General features: G+C 36.2%; 1 protein-coding gene across 1 annotated transcript in view; it reads left to right on the plus strand.

Moving 5' to 3' along the window:
* ARL3 (ADP ribosylation factor like GTPase 3) overlaps positions 1–11,309 on the plus strand; it is a 31,621-nt gene extending 20,312 nt beyond the window's left edge. Inside the window, exons 4-6 of the mRNA XM_032226013.1 lie at positions 2,568–2,618; positions 3,788–3,973; positions 9,730–11,309. Coding sequence (XP_032081904.1) covers positions 2,568–2,618; positions 3,788–3,973; positions 9,730–9,777 — 285 coding nt within the window. The 3' untranslated portion in view covers positions 9,778–11,309. The remainder of the gene's footprint in view (positions 1–2,567; positions 2,619–3,787; positions 3,974–9,729) is intronic.
* The last annotated feature ends 2,552 nt before the right edge of the window (positions 11,310–13,861 follow it).

A 13,861-nucleotide genomic window follows, 5' to 3' on the forward strand; every position in this document is an offset into this window, starting at 1 on the left:
GAAGAGCAGTTGGGATAGTCCAAACAACTAAATATAAAATAGATGTAAAATGGAGAGAGTTTTTCAAAGGATTAATGAATAAAAATTTTCAACTTGACATTAGCATTAGTGCTGAAGAAAGCTGCCTGAAGAATTTTTTTATTTCAAAGACAGACTTTCTAGATCACAAAAGAAACTCCCTGCTGATCTTATGTAGATTCTGTACAAGATTATTGTTACATTTAGGATGTTACTTGTTGGTAAATTAGCAGCAATGGAATGAATATATTCCCATGCAATAGTTGGGTGATTCATATGAATGATCTATTCAAGTAAAGTATGGCTGTAACTTGAGTAATAGATGCTAAGATTCTATGTGGACAAAATAGCATGTGATTAACAATATATATTGTAACTTGGCAAGTTTAATTATCCTATAAATATTTTAATTAGATACTGATATTTAAACTCTAATCTGTTCTTGTACAATTATGAAGCAAAGAAATGTGTTTAAATTCCTTCAATCTAAGAGGTTCAAAAAGAAAACTGACATTGCTCACACACAAACACAGTGAGCAAATTCAGTTTTTACACATAATGGATGTGGTGGCTCAGTGGCTAAGATGCTGAGCTTCTCAATCAAAAAGGTCGGCAGTTCAATTCCTAGCGCTGCCGTTACTTGTCCCAGCTTCTGCCAACCTAGCAGTTCGAAAGCATGTAAAAATGCAAGTAGAAAAATAGGGACCACTTTGGTGGGTAGGTAATAGTGTTCCATGTGCCTTCGGCGTTTAGTCATGCCGGCCACATGACCACGGAGAAGTCATTGGACTGCGCTGGCTTTTTGGTTTTGAAACAGAGATGAGTCGGGGACGACTAGCACATATGTGCAAGGGGAACCTTTACACATAACAATTTTCTTTCAAAAACGATTTATCCAAACATCTTTCATATTGAGATTTTAAACCCAAAGGCATTATTTCTTGTGCTATTCCTTTTTAACCCACTATTATAGTAAAGGGAAAGCTGGATTAGGGGCTACATTACAGTAGTTTGGTTTGCCTTGAAGGGATTTTTGTAAACCGACAGCATGCTAGCTAAGAAGCCTATCTTGGCTCAGAGTTGAAGAACTTTGCGCAAGTGAGAGGCCCCTCCAAAAATATTTTTAACACATGAAGTGATTGCACATTCATAAACACGCAGGTGTGTTTGAATGGGAGATACTTCAGTCTCCCACACCTGTGCTATTTGGAAGCTATGAACAAATAAAGGTGTGTATATTTGAATGATTGCATATTCAGACGTACATCTGCAGCTGCTTGGCACAAAACCTTCTAGATATGGAAGTAGAGACTTGATAATGCATATGTGTCCTGCTTGATGCAATGCTGTTCATTGTGGTGTTGGCATTAGGTCTGCGTTCTCCAGTTCTAGCCAGGTGCTTCTCATAAGTTAAGCTTAGATGAGAAGTCCTAGAGACAGTCAGATGCTCCAGGGATCTTGTGAGTGGTTCTGCAAACATAGCTGTCTCTTGATGCTTATCCCAATGTTTCATCAGTACTATAAAAGCATGTCATTATTATAAATGTTGTCTTTGGGATGATGTATATAAATTGCTCCCATGACCAGTTATGCAACTACTAAACATCCTAGAATGACAAAATTGTCAAGCTTGATGTCCAGTATACATTTCAAAGGATTATATTAGCTTAGTTTGGACAATAACCAAAAATTTGAATGAAACTGCCCACAAACACAAGCCATTTGCTTTTTCATACATAACTGTCTTAAATATAGTAGTCTTCGTTCAGTTCATCATAATCATTGCCATCATCATCTTCCCCCCTTCTTTTAACTTTGAACTGGGACAAAACACTTTCTAGTTTTACAGGAAACCAGAATCCTAAATGAACCTCATAACATAGTCTAGGATTCAGATTTGTTCTTAAATTAGTTAACTATAGATTCCCAATCCGAAAAAACCTGGAAGATAGTGCTCCTATTTGTAAGTTGAGATCCTAACTTACAATTGGAAAGGCTTCATTTAAATGCTTTGTGGTGGTTAAAATATGGGCTCAATTCTACTAGATTGCAGCCATAAACACCAGGAGTCAGAGGTTTTCTGCACTCATTTTTTCTTACCCACCCCCCCAGGACCCAATTATTCAGAGAAGCAAAAAACGTAAAGGAGGCCAGAAGCCAAGTTACAAAAAGAATGGGTTGTGAGGTACCAGTAATCACAACTTGTGATTACAGGTACATTGGTAAGTTATCACTTATTAAGCAAAACCCTGTATATTTTTCTCCCTATACCTAATATTGCCAAGCTACAGTCTTTCCCTCTGAGAATTCTGTGTTTTTTAGATACTTCTCACAGCTGAAAAAAGTGCTACAAAACATTAAAAAAGGGCTAACAATTTTATCCTAGACTGTTTTTTTGCCATTTTTCAAGTTCTATTAATTTAAACAGCCATTAATTACTTCCTTTTGAGAGATTATTATTGCAGAAACTTGTTATTACAAATGTACTGTCTCTGGAATGGCATCGTACAGTTGAATTTTTAAGCCTGTTTTCCTTATTTGCTTTCTAGATTTATGTCATTGATAGTGCTGATAGAAAAAGATTTGAAGAAACTGGTCAAGTAAGTAACTTTTGAAAATAGGGATATAGCACAATGAATTTTTTTCAGATTTTGAGGTGGAACTTAAAAATTGAGTTTCATTTAAGTTACAGCTTTCTATCAAAGTTGGTAATTAGCTGAAAACAGGGAAATTATTTTTAAAGTTCCCTTTCAATTTTTATAAGTTTGACCCAAATAATTTTTATTTTTTGCACTCAGATCTGAATTATATAGACTCTGTTATACCATCTTTAAAATATGAAGATTTTCCTGATAATTTAATGCAGTGATTGGTAAATTCTGATTTGTTATACAATGATCACATCAGTTGAATTATGTAAGGATCCATGTTATATGAGCAATGATTTGAAGTATTAGGCTATTATCCTTTCATAATTATAACACTTTTCCAGCTGCATCCAGCAACCCAAAGTATATGTTCCTCTCTCTTTTATGCCACTAACAGAAAATGTAAAATTTGAGTACGCTGTATCATAAGTTCCTATCCCTCACAGTAAAAAATAACAATAAAGGTTATCTTATTTTAATTTTAGGAGTGTTTTTAAAGATGATCTTAACCATGAATTTCGTTTAGAATGATATTTGCAGGATCAGTTTGTATTTAATCTTCAATGCACTAATTGAATACCTAAATAATGAGTACATGAGGCCAGTATACAGGGATGTTCAATATTCCTTTTAGTAATCAAAACTGCCTGATGAAGTTTACATTTTTTTTTTAAAAAGTTGTGTTAACAATCCATATATTAGGGATGAATAAACTGGATCAAACTTTAACATTTATATTTAGGATTGCAGGATTTGAAGCATTTGTAGGCTAAAATGAATTGTTTTTAAGAGTTGTTCCACTATACTGGCAAATTCAGATTATAACTATGCTTGTATATATTACTTTGGCTGTTCCATAAATACTAGTCACTTGAGGGTTGGGAATGGCAGTCCATTGGTGTTGCTTTGAAGGCAATTAGTTTATACTCTCTTATAATTTTAGAAAAACTTATTTTAGATTGTGGTGTTAGTGTTTGCTTATGTTACATACCTGGACTCTTTATTCTAGCATCTATACTGCTACAATAAAGTATTATGTTACAATATTTCTCCAGAATTGTTTAAGGGGAAAAATCTTGTTCATTTTATAAAAAATTCTGCACATGTCTTTATGATTTCAGGAACTAGCAGAGCTGGTGGATGAAGAAAAGCTAAGTGGCGTTCCAGTACTCATATTTGCAAACAAACAAGATTTACTGACGGCAGCCCCCGCTGCAGAAATTGCAGAGGGTCTGAACTTGCACACAATCCGGGATCGAGTCTGGCAGATTCAGTCTTGTTCAGCCCTGACAGGAGAGGGCGTGTCGGTGAGGAGACAGTGTTTATTTTGGCAGAATGGCTTTTCTACTGATCTGAAAGAGATAGACATTCCTCTTATTTTGCATCCTTGTGTTTTCAGTGCATAATAAGAGCCGAGAGGGCTGAAAGCCCTATGAAGCGGTATATAAGTCTAACTGCTATAATAGAGAAATGTAATTTTTTAACTCACTCGGCAAGAGGGAAGTTCTATGTATGATGGATTTCTCCACTGCAAATCACACACTAATTCATATTTTTGCTTCAATAATCTCACCCCCATTCTTGTTCAATTGTTCTCAAGTAACTATTTACTTCCTTTAACAACTTACATTCTATATTCCAATTTAGTTTTAAGGATAATGTGTTTATTGTGCCAGTTTTTATTTAGCCATCCTTCTTCATTTCTTTTTGCTGCCAATAATTCTTTAATAAGCTTTTACATATTATATTGTGTAAAATTATATACAGTGTAAGTATGTACGTATCATTCTATATTTGTAAGTGGTCCCTCTACAATCCTGGTTTGGCCCTATTAAAAGGATATGTGTATATGTTTGTGCATGACTGCATTAGGCAGAGTCACCAAAGAGTTCAAGATTAAGATTTATGACAATAGGGCTCAGTAAAAGTGTGCTGGAAGGGAATATAAAATGCAGGATGATGCTCCATTTTTTCTCAGTTACTTTTCAGAATTCAGTCATTATGGGATGCGCTCTGGACCATAACAAGATAGACAAGGCAATTTCAAAAGCTGAAGATTAGGCCCTTATAGAGTTCCATTAATATGCTTAACATATTCATTAACAAACAGAAAACTATTGGGATATTGGGGGAAGTAAAGACCTTTTATTTATTCCAATTTCCATTCCTTTTCTATACCTTCCCTTTTCTTCAGTCCAGCAGCATGGTAGAAAGCCCCATTCATCCTAGGCATTGCATGGCCTGGTGCTGGTCCATGGACCGGGGGTTGGCGATCCCTGTTTTAATGTATTATTAATCATTATGTTTCTATTAAAGTCTTTCAACATAAAATGAAGAATTGAATAGGTATAAGATGAAGGATAATATTCTAACTCTATGCGTGTTTGATCAAACTAAATCCTAATATAATCAACAAAGTTTATTCCTAGGAAAACATACTTGTGCAAATCAGATTTCTGTTCATCTTATCTTGAATCTGCTGAATGTCTGAATGTCTGAATTTTGATGATGTGACCATAGGAGTACTGCAATAATCATAAGTGTGAAAAACTGTCACAAATCACCTTTTTCAGTGCCGTTATAACTTCAAATGGTCACTAAGCAAACTGTTGTTGATGGTCTGGCTAGTGGAATGTAAATTTTTATTAGATTTTAAAGCAAGCTTAAAATTCAACTACTGTGCAATCTTTTAACCCAGGAATAGTGATACTAAAAGCTCTTAAAAGGTTTTTTTTTAAGAAAAACTAGGTGAAAAATTAATTTTAGTTTGATTTCTAGCCTTTTGAAATATTTCGTGAACTGTAAAAATATGTTGATATTTCTTTGCAGCTTAAAAATAGTTTCATAGAAAGATAAGTCAGCAGAATTACTTCCTTCCCAGCTAAGCCTTCTCCCCCACAGGAATTTGACTAAATGTAAAAAGCATTTGCCTCTCATATAACTGCATATAAATTTAGAGCATTTTCTTCCTTCAGAATTAACCTAGGTGTGATCATCCTTCTTTCACTCACTCAAGACTTCCTCTTTGATCAAGATGAGTACAATTTCAGTAACATAACATGTTCCCTAACATTTCAACCAAAAATCTCTTCATCCTATATCTCATCTTTTATCTGTTAACAAATAATAAAGCCTCATCATTGAATCTTAATCAACAAAAATCCATTAAGAGTTACCAGAAATATATATATATAGTTTTATATAGTTTTATATAAACTTTAAACAAGAAATCATTTTCATTTACACAGTAGACTCATTTTCTCTAAAAATACAAAGAAAAATATCTCTTCTTCCGATTCTTATTTCATATCTATAAACAGATAAAAGAATCCTGAGTCCTGGGCAGGAATGTAGCAGTAAGAATTACACACAAATCCCTCTTACAAAAATAAAGGGAGAGAGTGGGGAAGTGCATTCAGATTTGCAAGATTCTGTTACTATAGTTTTCCTATAAAAATAGTATTGGCTTATATGGCATTGGATTCCTAATTTGATCCACTTGAAGAGCTGACATCTATACCTACGGCATGACACTGGCCTAGGATTGCAATCAGGCTGAAAATGCATATTGTTGTGCAAAACTTTTTTTGGGGGGGAGGGGGGGATATTTCCATGTAACTTAAGTTGCAGTCATTTACTCTTTTTCTTGGAAATATGCCCCTCTGGAATCACTGACTTACTTTGCTGTAGTTATGATTAAGGAGAGATTCTAGCTTGTCCTCAGTGTTTTTTCTTTTACAATTAATAATTTATAATCAGATCTTAGTATCAAGAACTGAAGTTCTGTCTTCTCAGGCAAAAATGTGTTGCAATCTTGAATTTGAATTTGTTTACCTAGGAAATAAATCAGACTGGGCTTAGGGAACTTAACTTCTTGCAAAAACCTGTACATGTGAGCTGCTAGATATTTTACTCCTGAATCATGACATTAAGAAAATATCAAAAGATTCCATATATAGAAGTTGGTGGGATAGGATAGTAAATATGTCATATGGGAAAGGGGAAGCACCCAGGAAGTTAAGAGCTGATTTGGGGATCAGGGATAGGGAACTGAAGAGTATGGCTAATACATTAATAGGGGAAACTGTCATAGCCTCAAGGCATAATATGAAAAAAGAATAAATATTGTAGCAAATGTACTGGTTGGAAGGTCAGTTTAAATAGTTTTCTAAGTGATACTGTAGTGTTTAAAATCAAATATTATTGACTTCAAGATGATTGAGATTATATTGTGATGAAGAAATTATACACATTTAAGGAATTGAATTATTTAACATGAGTTTTCTTAACTAAAAATATTAATTACGATTGGAATCCGCTGTGATTGTGTACTGATACCCTTTTGAAAAGGTTGATTTATTTTCATTGATTGCTCAATGAGCAGTTCTAATCAAGATGCTTTGGATACTGAGTGAAGAGAAGCCATTGTCATAGCTGAGAAAATAGCGTTCATTATACCAATCATGCTTCCTAATGTCAGAGGCTTTTACTGTAAGCAGATTTTGTACTTCCCATTTAAGTGTCATGTTCCGGTGTTCATGTTGAATACAAACAGAGAGTCAGTTTGTTTGGTGAAAAACTTTATCTCTATCTAATATTACGTGATACCCAGCACTAAATGACAATGATACAAAGGTAAGCAAATCCAAGTCAGTTCTAACCAAGTTAACACCATCACTCATATACCATTACCCCACCCAGCTCCACCCACACCTCCACCCAGATGACACCCAACCACTATCACCAATCACCATGACCCACACCCTCAGCCACACCCCCACTCAGTGTCATCACAGCCTCCTTCCCGGTTAGCTGCATTCGAGCAGAAGAGTTACGGCAGAGTAGGCAGTTGCACCCGATTAGAAGAGTTATGTGAGAGTAGGCAGTTACACTCAAGTAGAAGAGTTACTTCTGAGGAGGCAGTTGCACCCAAGTAGAATAGTGAGGGAAGCCTTGCAGAGCCACATGCAGCTATAGGCTCCACCAACATCAGAGAGTCAACATCAACGTGGCAGTGTTGGTGGCGTGTAAGCATGGCTGAGCGGGTGTGGCAATGGACTGGCTCCCGCCAAATGGCAGCCCAAGAGTTGACATTAAGGAGGTGAACTAGAGAGATGCACACCCACACTATCTGGATCTCTCTAATACTTCAGAATAAGGATCAGTTTAGTTCATGCTGATGTTTTAATATATAATGTGGATTTATAAAATGGAATTGAAAATGTGAATGTGCAAGGAATTCTGGCGTTAGAGCTTTCTCAAGGCGCTTTCATCCACATCACAAAATATACTAATCAGTACAAATTATTATAAAACTATATGTATTCTTTATTATAAAACTATATCTATTCAGGCAGTATTTTTAAACCATGTTGCTTTGGTTCATTTTAGAAAGAATAGTTCAAAAGCTAAATATGGTCCACAACATTCTTTGCAACCCTTTGAGCATTCCCAAACTAGATGGAAGTTTACCTACCTCAAAAACTAAACATTTGGCTGGAAATTGGTAATATGGAAGTAATATGGCTATTTACTATGGCTTGGGATCTTAAATAGACAACCAAGAGTCAGCACAAAGCATTATTAACGTCAGTGCATAAGTCATGAATTTAATTATATAGAGAAGCACAAAAAATACATTTTCTCCATCTTCTTTTCCTTGTGTTCTAGTGAGTGTTTGATGGCAAATTTTCAGCCTTTTTAAGAATTACACCTTTGCTTGTAAGACAGGTATAAAGTGTCGAGATGATGTTGGTATAGTTTTACGTTTCTTGCATAAGTTTATCACTAATGCTACTTTAATTTTTTCTAATCTTGAATGGTTATATCTATGTTTAAAATGAGCGCTTATCTAATAAGAATTTCAGTTACTCCCTGTCTTCCCCAAGAAATATGGATTGTTGGGCTTGTTCTGATTGAATCATTGCTCATTGAATCTATGATCGTTAGAGTTGGAGTTATGGAGGGGCATTCACAACTAGAAGACACCAAAGTGCTTCTACTGCTTCTGCAGCCTATTGCAACAATAGCCTGTACTGCAAGATGCATTCCTTACTATTGTACATAGTACTTCAAATATATTTATAGTATATATTGGTCCTGATACCATAAGTATTAAACAAAAGTTCTATTTCTATTTTGACATCTATCAAAGATCATTGATGCTTGCATAATATAAGGACAGTACAGCCATTTCCTGAGTGAGGCTCCTCCTCACTGTTGCATTTTTTTTGGATCCAGCTTCTTAGGCAGATGTTTTCTACATGTGTATCCCTAAGCCTTTGGAACACTGTACAGTCTTTATAAAACTGCATTGTCTTCATAAAGCTGCACTGCTTTCGAAAAGCTGCTGAAGGCACCGCAGCTTAGTGTTCTGAAGGCAGTGCAGCTTTACAGACACAGTGCAGCATTCTAAGGACAGTGAGCTTTACAAAGAGAGCACTCGGAGACATGGGTAGGAAACATTTGCTAGAGAAGCTGAGTCTGGAAAAAAAGGCAGCAAGGGGCTTCTGCTTTGGCTGTGGCAGATGGGCAGAAGAAGAGAAAAGTCATTGCAGGGAATTGGGAGAGAAGGCAGCTGGGCAAATGAATGCTTGACAGCACTTGCTGTTGGTATGGGCTGAAATGCCTGAGGCTTCTCAGGACATGGCAAGCAGCCCCAGAACCAGTTCTGGGGCTGCTTGGCATACTGCTAGGCAGAGTGCAGAGCATTTAAGTAGCAGAGAGTGGGGGAGATGGGGTGGGGGGGAATTGCAGGCAGTGCCTTACTTTACTGAGGCTCAGGATTTGGAAGGGCCAAGCCTGGAATTGCTTGGGGTGGGTGTTCGCTTAAAGACCCTTTATTCTTGGTTAACAATCTCATTGGGGGGGGGGGGTTGGAATTGCTACTGTAAGTTGGTGTGGTCAGTGTACAATTGTAGTCATACGTCAAGAACTACTTGTAGTAGAGGGAGCCAAGAGAAGACTGAGAAAGTGCTTTTGCAAGCCAATCTAAGAGAAAAATTATCAGGATCTGGCTACCTATTCTGTCTAACCTAATGTTCTTTTTCTATTGTCTTTAAAGGATGGCATGAACTGGGTCTGCAGAAATGTCAATGCAAAGAAGAAGTAAGTCAAGCTGAGTTGCCTGGAACTAGAGAAACAGCAAGAGCCAAACATGCTAGCCAGCTGCTAGTGTCTGACCAAATATTGTTCCATCTGCCTGCAGCTACAGCTGTTCAGACTGGTAACCGTAGCTAGGCCTACTGCTTCTATAGGAACTTTATCTGTTGACTAGTACCATCCACATCCTCATGCAAATCTTTCTTTCTTCCTTTTTAAAAAGTAAATAGTATTAAGGGTCTCCCTATTGTTCTTACTAGCAATGAAAATAGGAATGGATTGCTGTCTGACATAGAGACTTCTGATGAGCTCCACAGAGGTCAGATTATTATAGCAATATATATCAGTGGCCACATCCATTCTGAAATCATTCAAGATTCTCCTCTGGTCCAGTTCAAAACTTCTCCCATTATCCAATAAAGTGATATTTAGTTCATGCAAATGCTTCAATTTTAAAACGATACATACCTTAGTACATTGCTTATACTCATTTGGCCATATGCCCAAGGGCCTGTCTTTCCTTCACAAAGACATGTATAAAACTCACTTTCTTAGCAATTGGAATGGAGAAGCAGGATGCCATAATTTAATTAAATAAAACAACTTATAGTGGTTGTAATTACATTTATATTTGGCCTAAACTTTCCCCAAATGTCAGGTTTCACTAAGAGTTCTTGAATGTTCAAGCTTATTGCATTGTATTAGTCCTTGAAAATAGTTTTTTTTTAAATAGTGAAAGTAACTCAAAGCTCAAAATCTTACACAAGAAGCTATTAACAATAGGCTTTGTCATGTTCTGAAGGGCTTTGATGCAAAATTTGATTCAGTATACCTACAATCTACAAAGTCAGTGAATTTATCTCTGGTAATACAAGCAGTAGAAAAGTGTGAAGTGAAAGTTTTTGTCCATTTTAAAGAGTCATGACTTGATGTATTTTTTGTGAGTTGGTATAGTTTCCCACCCATTCTCATTTACATTTAATATTGCTAACTCTGCAGAAAGTCATTGTCTAAATATCTGAAATATTGAAATTTGTCAAAGATTTATTTTTGGCCATGAGAATGTTGTTGCATCAAAATGAAGAGCAAGAGAAGAGAACCATAAAGAATCAATAATATTCTAAATACATTCCCCAGAAAGACACATATGCCATAGGTTAATGCTTCTTGCCTCTTAAATTATTTGCTAAATTTTGTGGGGCTACTCTTTTGTGCTAGAGATCACTTGTAGAATATAACCAGATTATTAGACTGGAAAAATATGGAAATTGAAATATTCCCTTTTGTTCCTGGAGGAAATAAGACTGTTTTAGTAATCCTCAAACCATGGGCATATATTTTGGGGAACCAGACAGCACTAGCTTCTTTCAAATATTTTTTATCCAATCACTATCTTGTGATCCTTGCTCATATCTTACTCTTTTTGGGGGGGGGGGTAGGATGGGGTAGATATTTTCCTCCTTAGTATCTTAAAACAAGCACAAATTGTAGATTATATATATTAACTCTCTATCTCATCTACTTCTGATGCTTTATGAGAGATCATAAGCAAATATTATAAGAGGTAGGAGGTATAAAATGAAGCATGAAATACTTCTAGGGAATCCAACTCTGCTAATTAAATACATGCTCCAATTCCTAGGTGTTTTAAGAGTATTTCATTTTATTTTAGATATGTCATTATATACCAGAGCTAAAATGTTGCTTGCCATTTTAAAATAAAACAAAAATGATCTGTAATCCTTTAATCCAAATATCAAAGAGGCTCATGTCATAATACACCAATCAGTAAAAAAATAGGTATATTTCTCTTGTACCTCAAGCTCTTCTCCAGATTCCCTCTTCTGTTGGAAACACATTATATTCCTATGCTCAGTTTGACCTTCAACCACACTTTCCAGCTCTCAAAATTTTTAAATTCAAAATTTCCCATTTCCCATTTTTTTGATGAGTTTCTTGCTAATCAATATGCTGTGTTGAATTCAGCAAGCTCCAAACTCCAGTGTTAATGCATCTATCAAGTTTTATTCATTCTGAACTAAGAACATTTGAAGAACTCCCCCTTTCTCCCCTCCCCCCCTTCCCGATGGAATTGGCCTAATGATTCCAAAAGCTAGTATCTTGCCAAAGGTAATGGCTTAGTGGATAAATGCCTCATGAACAATATGGAAGAAGTGATAATTCATGGAACATTCTGTGGTGATTCCTTACAAAATGAAAACACTAGCAGAATATAGCATTAGTTAGCTGTTCTTAAATCAATCTCCACATGCCCAGCTTTTTAAAAAAGTACCTTACTGGTCCTTATAATATTCCCCAGTAAGCAATATGCAATAAGTATGGTACAATGTGTAAAAGTCATACCATGAGTACTTGGCAAGTTGTTTTTCCAGTAAAATATTCTTTCTTTTTTATTAAATTGTGTTGATATATTTAAAGGTAGGTCAGAAAGGTTGAGTGTAGCTTAAGACACCTAATTTAACATGTTAAAACATATTTAAAAGCATGGTTCAAATGTGGTTTAATTGTTTATTTTCATTACACACAGCTTCCTTACTCTCTAAACAAACATTTTCTAAGATCATGTCAAATGCTTTATAAAGCCATGCCTGCAAATGTTATCCAGCACACTTATCTTTGGGGTTTTTTTAGTTTAAAAAACAATTTTATAAGCTCTTCTTTTCTGAAGTTAATGAAAACAAGTCTGATGAGATTTGGTAATATCAAACCTCTGTGTATACATTTAGATATTTGGCAAACTTGAATTAAATTTGGAAGAAATAACAAAGACTTTATGATTCTCTGTCATTTTTCTAATAAATTCTCTATATTATTTCTTTTAATGAAAATGGTTGGAAGAATAGTGTGTGAAAAGGACAGACTGACAAGAAATTCTGTTTAGTTTACTTTACTTTATTGTCATTGCACATCGTACAACGAAATTAAATGCCATCTTCAGTGTACATTATAACTATAAAAATAAAAACAAACACACATCCTTCACATGCTATATTATTGAAATTGAAAACCCGATATTGCATTAATATGCATTATACCATAAAATTCAATATACTGTATTTTTTGGAGTATAAGACGCATTGGAATATAAGATGCACCAAGATTTTGAAGAGGCAAATTTTAAAAATAGTAGGTAGGTGGAAAGATAGATAGATAGAGGGAGCGAGAGAGAAATACAGTAGGTAGGTAGGGAGAGAGAGAGAGGGTAGGTAGGTAGGTAGGGAGAGAGAGGGAGAGAGAGAGAGAAATACAGTAGATGGAGAGAGAGTAGGGAGGGAGAGGGATAGAGAAATACAGTAGGTAGGTAAGGAGAGAGAGAGTAGGTAGGTAGTTAGAGAAATACAGTAGGTAGGGAGAGAGAGAGTAGGTAGGTAGATAGAGGGATAGAGAGAGAGAAATACAGTAGGGAGAGGGAGGGAGAGAGAGTAGGTAGGTAGATAGAGGGAGAGGGGGGAAAGACAGTAGGTAGGGGGAGAGAGAGAGAGAGAGTAGGTAGGTAGATGTTTCCACGTGTATTTATCCATTTACTGGAGAAGGAAATCGCTGACAATCTGCAGCACCTAAGACTTGTTTCTGCTTGGCACAGCACTTGATCAATGTAATTCTCATCAATCACTCTTAACTAAAGACCTTTCCAAAAGGGGGGGGAGTTTTTGCACTCTGCAAACCTCCCCAAAACGGCCCGTTTTCTGCAAAAATGGGCCCGTTTTTTTCAAATAAAAGGCATGAATAGCCTTGGGGGGGCTTGCAATATGCTCCTGGCGTGGGGGTGGGGGCAAAATGAGCAAAAAATGGCCCATTTTTTTCAAAAACTGGCCCATTTTTCGCCAAAAAAATTGCATGCATAGCCTTATGGAGGCTTATAGAGTGCTGCTGGGGGCTGGGGGGGAAGGCTCATTTTTACTCATTTCTGCCCTCCCCAGCCTCCAGAAGCACTCTAGAAGCCTCCATAAGGATATGCACGGCCATTTTTGTGAAGGGGCGGGGCTTTGGGAGGCAAAAATGCTGTATTTGATGTATAAGATGCACCCAGATTTTCAGCCTCTTTTTTGAGGAAAAAAGGTGTGTCTTATACT

Source organism: Thamnophis elegans, chromosome 10 (assembly GCF_009769535.1).
Source record: "Thamnophis elegans isolate rThaEle1 chromosome 10, rThaEle1.pri, whole genome shotgun sequence".
Taxonomy (NCBI): domain Eukaryota; kingdom Metazoa; phylum Chordata; class Lepidosauria; order Squamata; family Colubridae; genus Thamnophis; species Thamnophis elegans.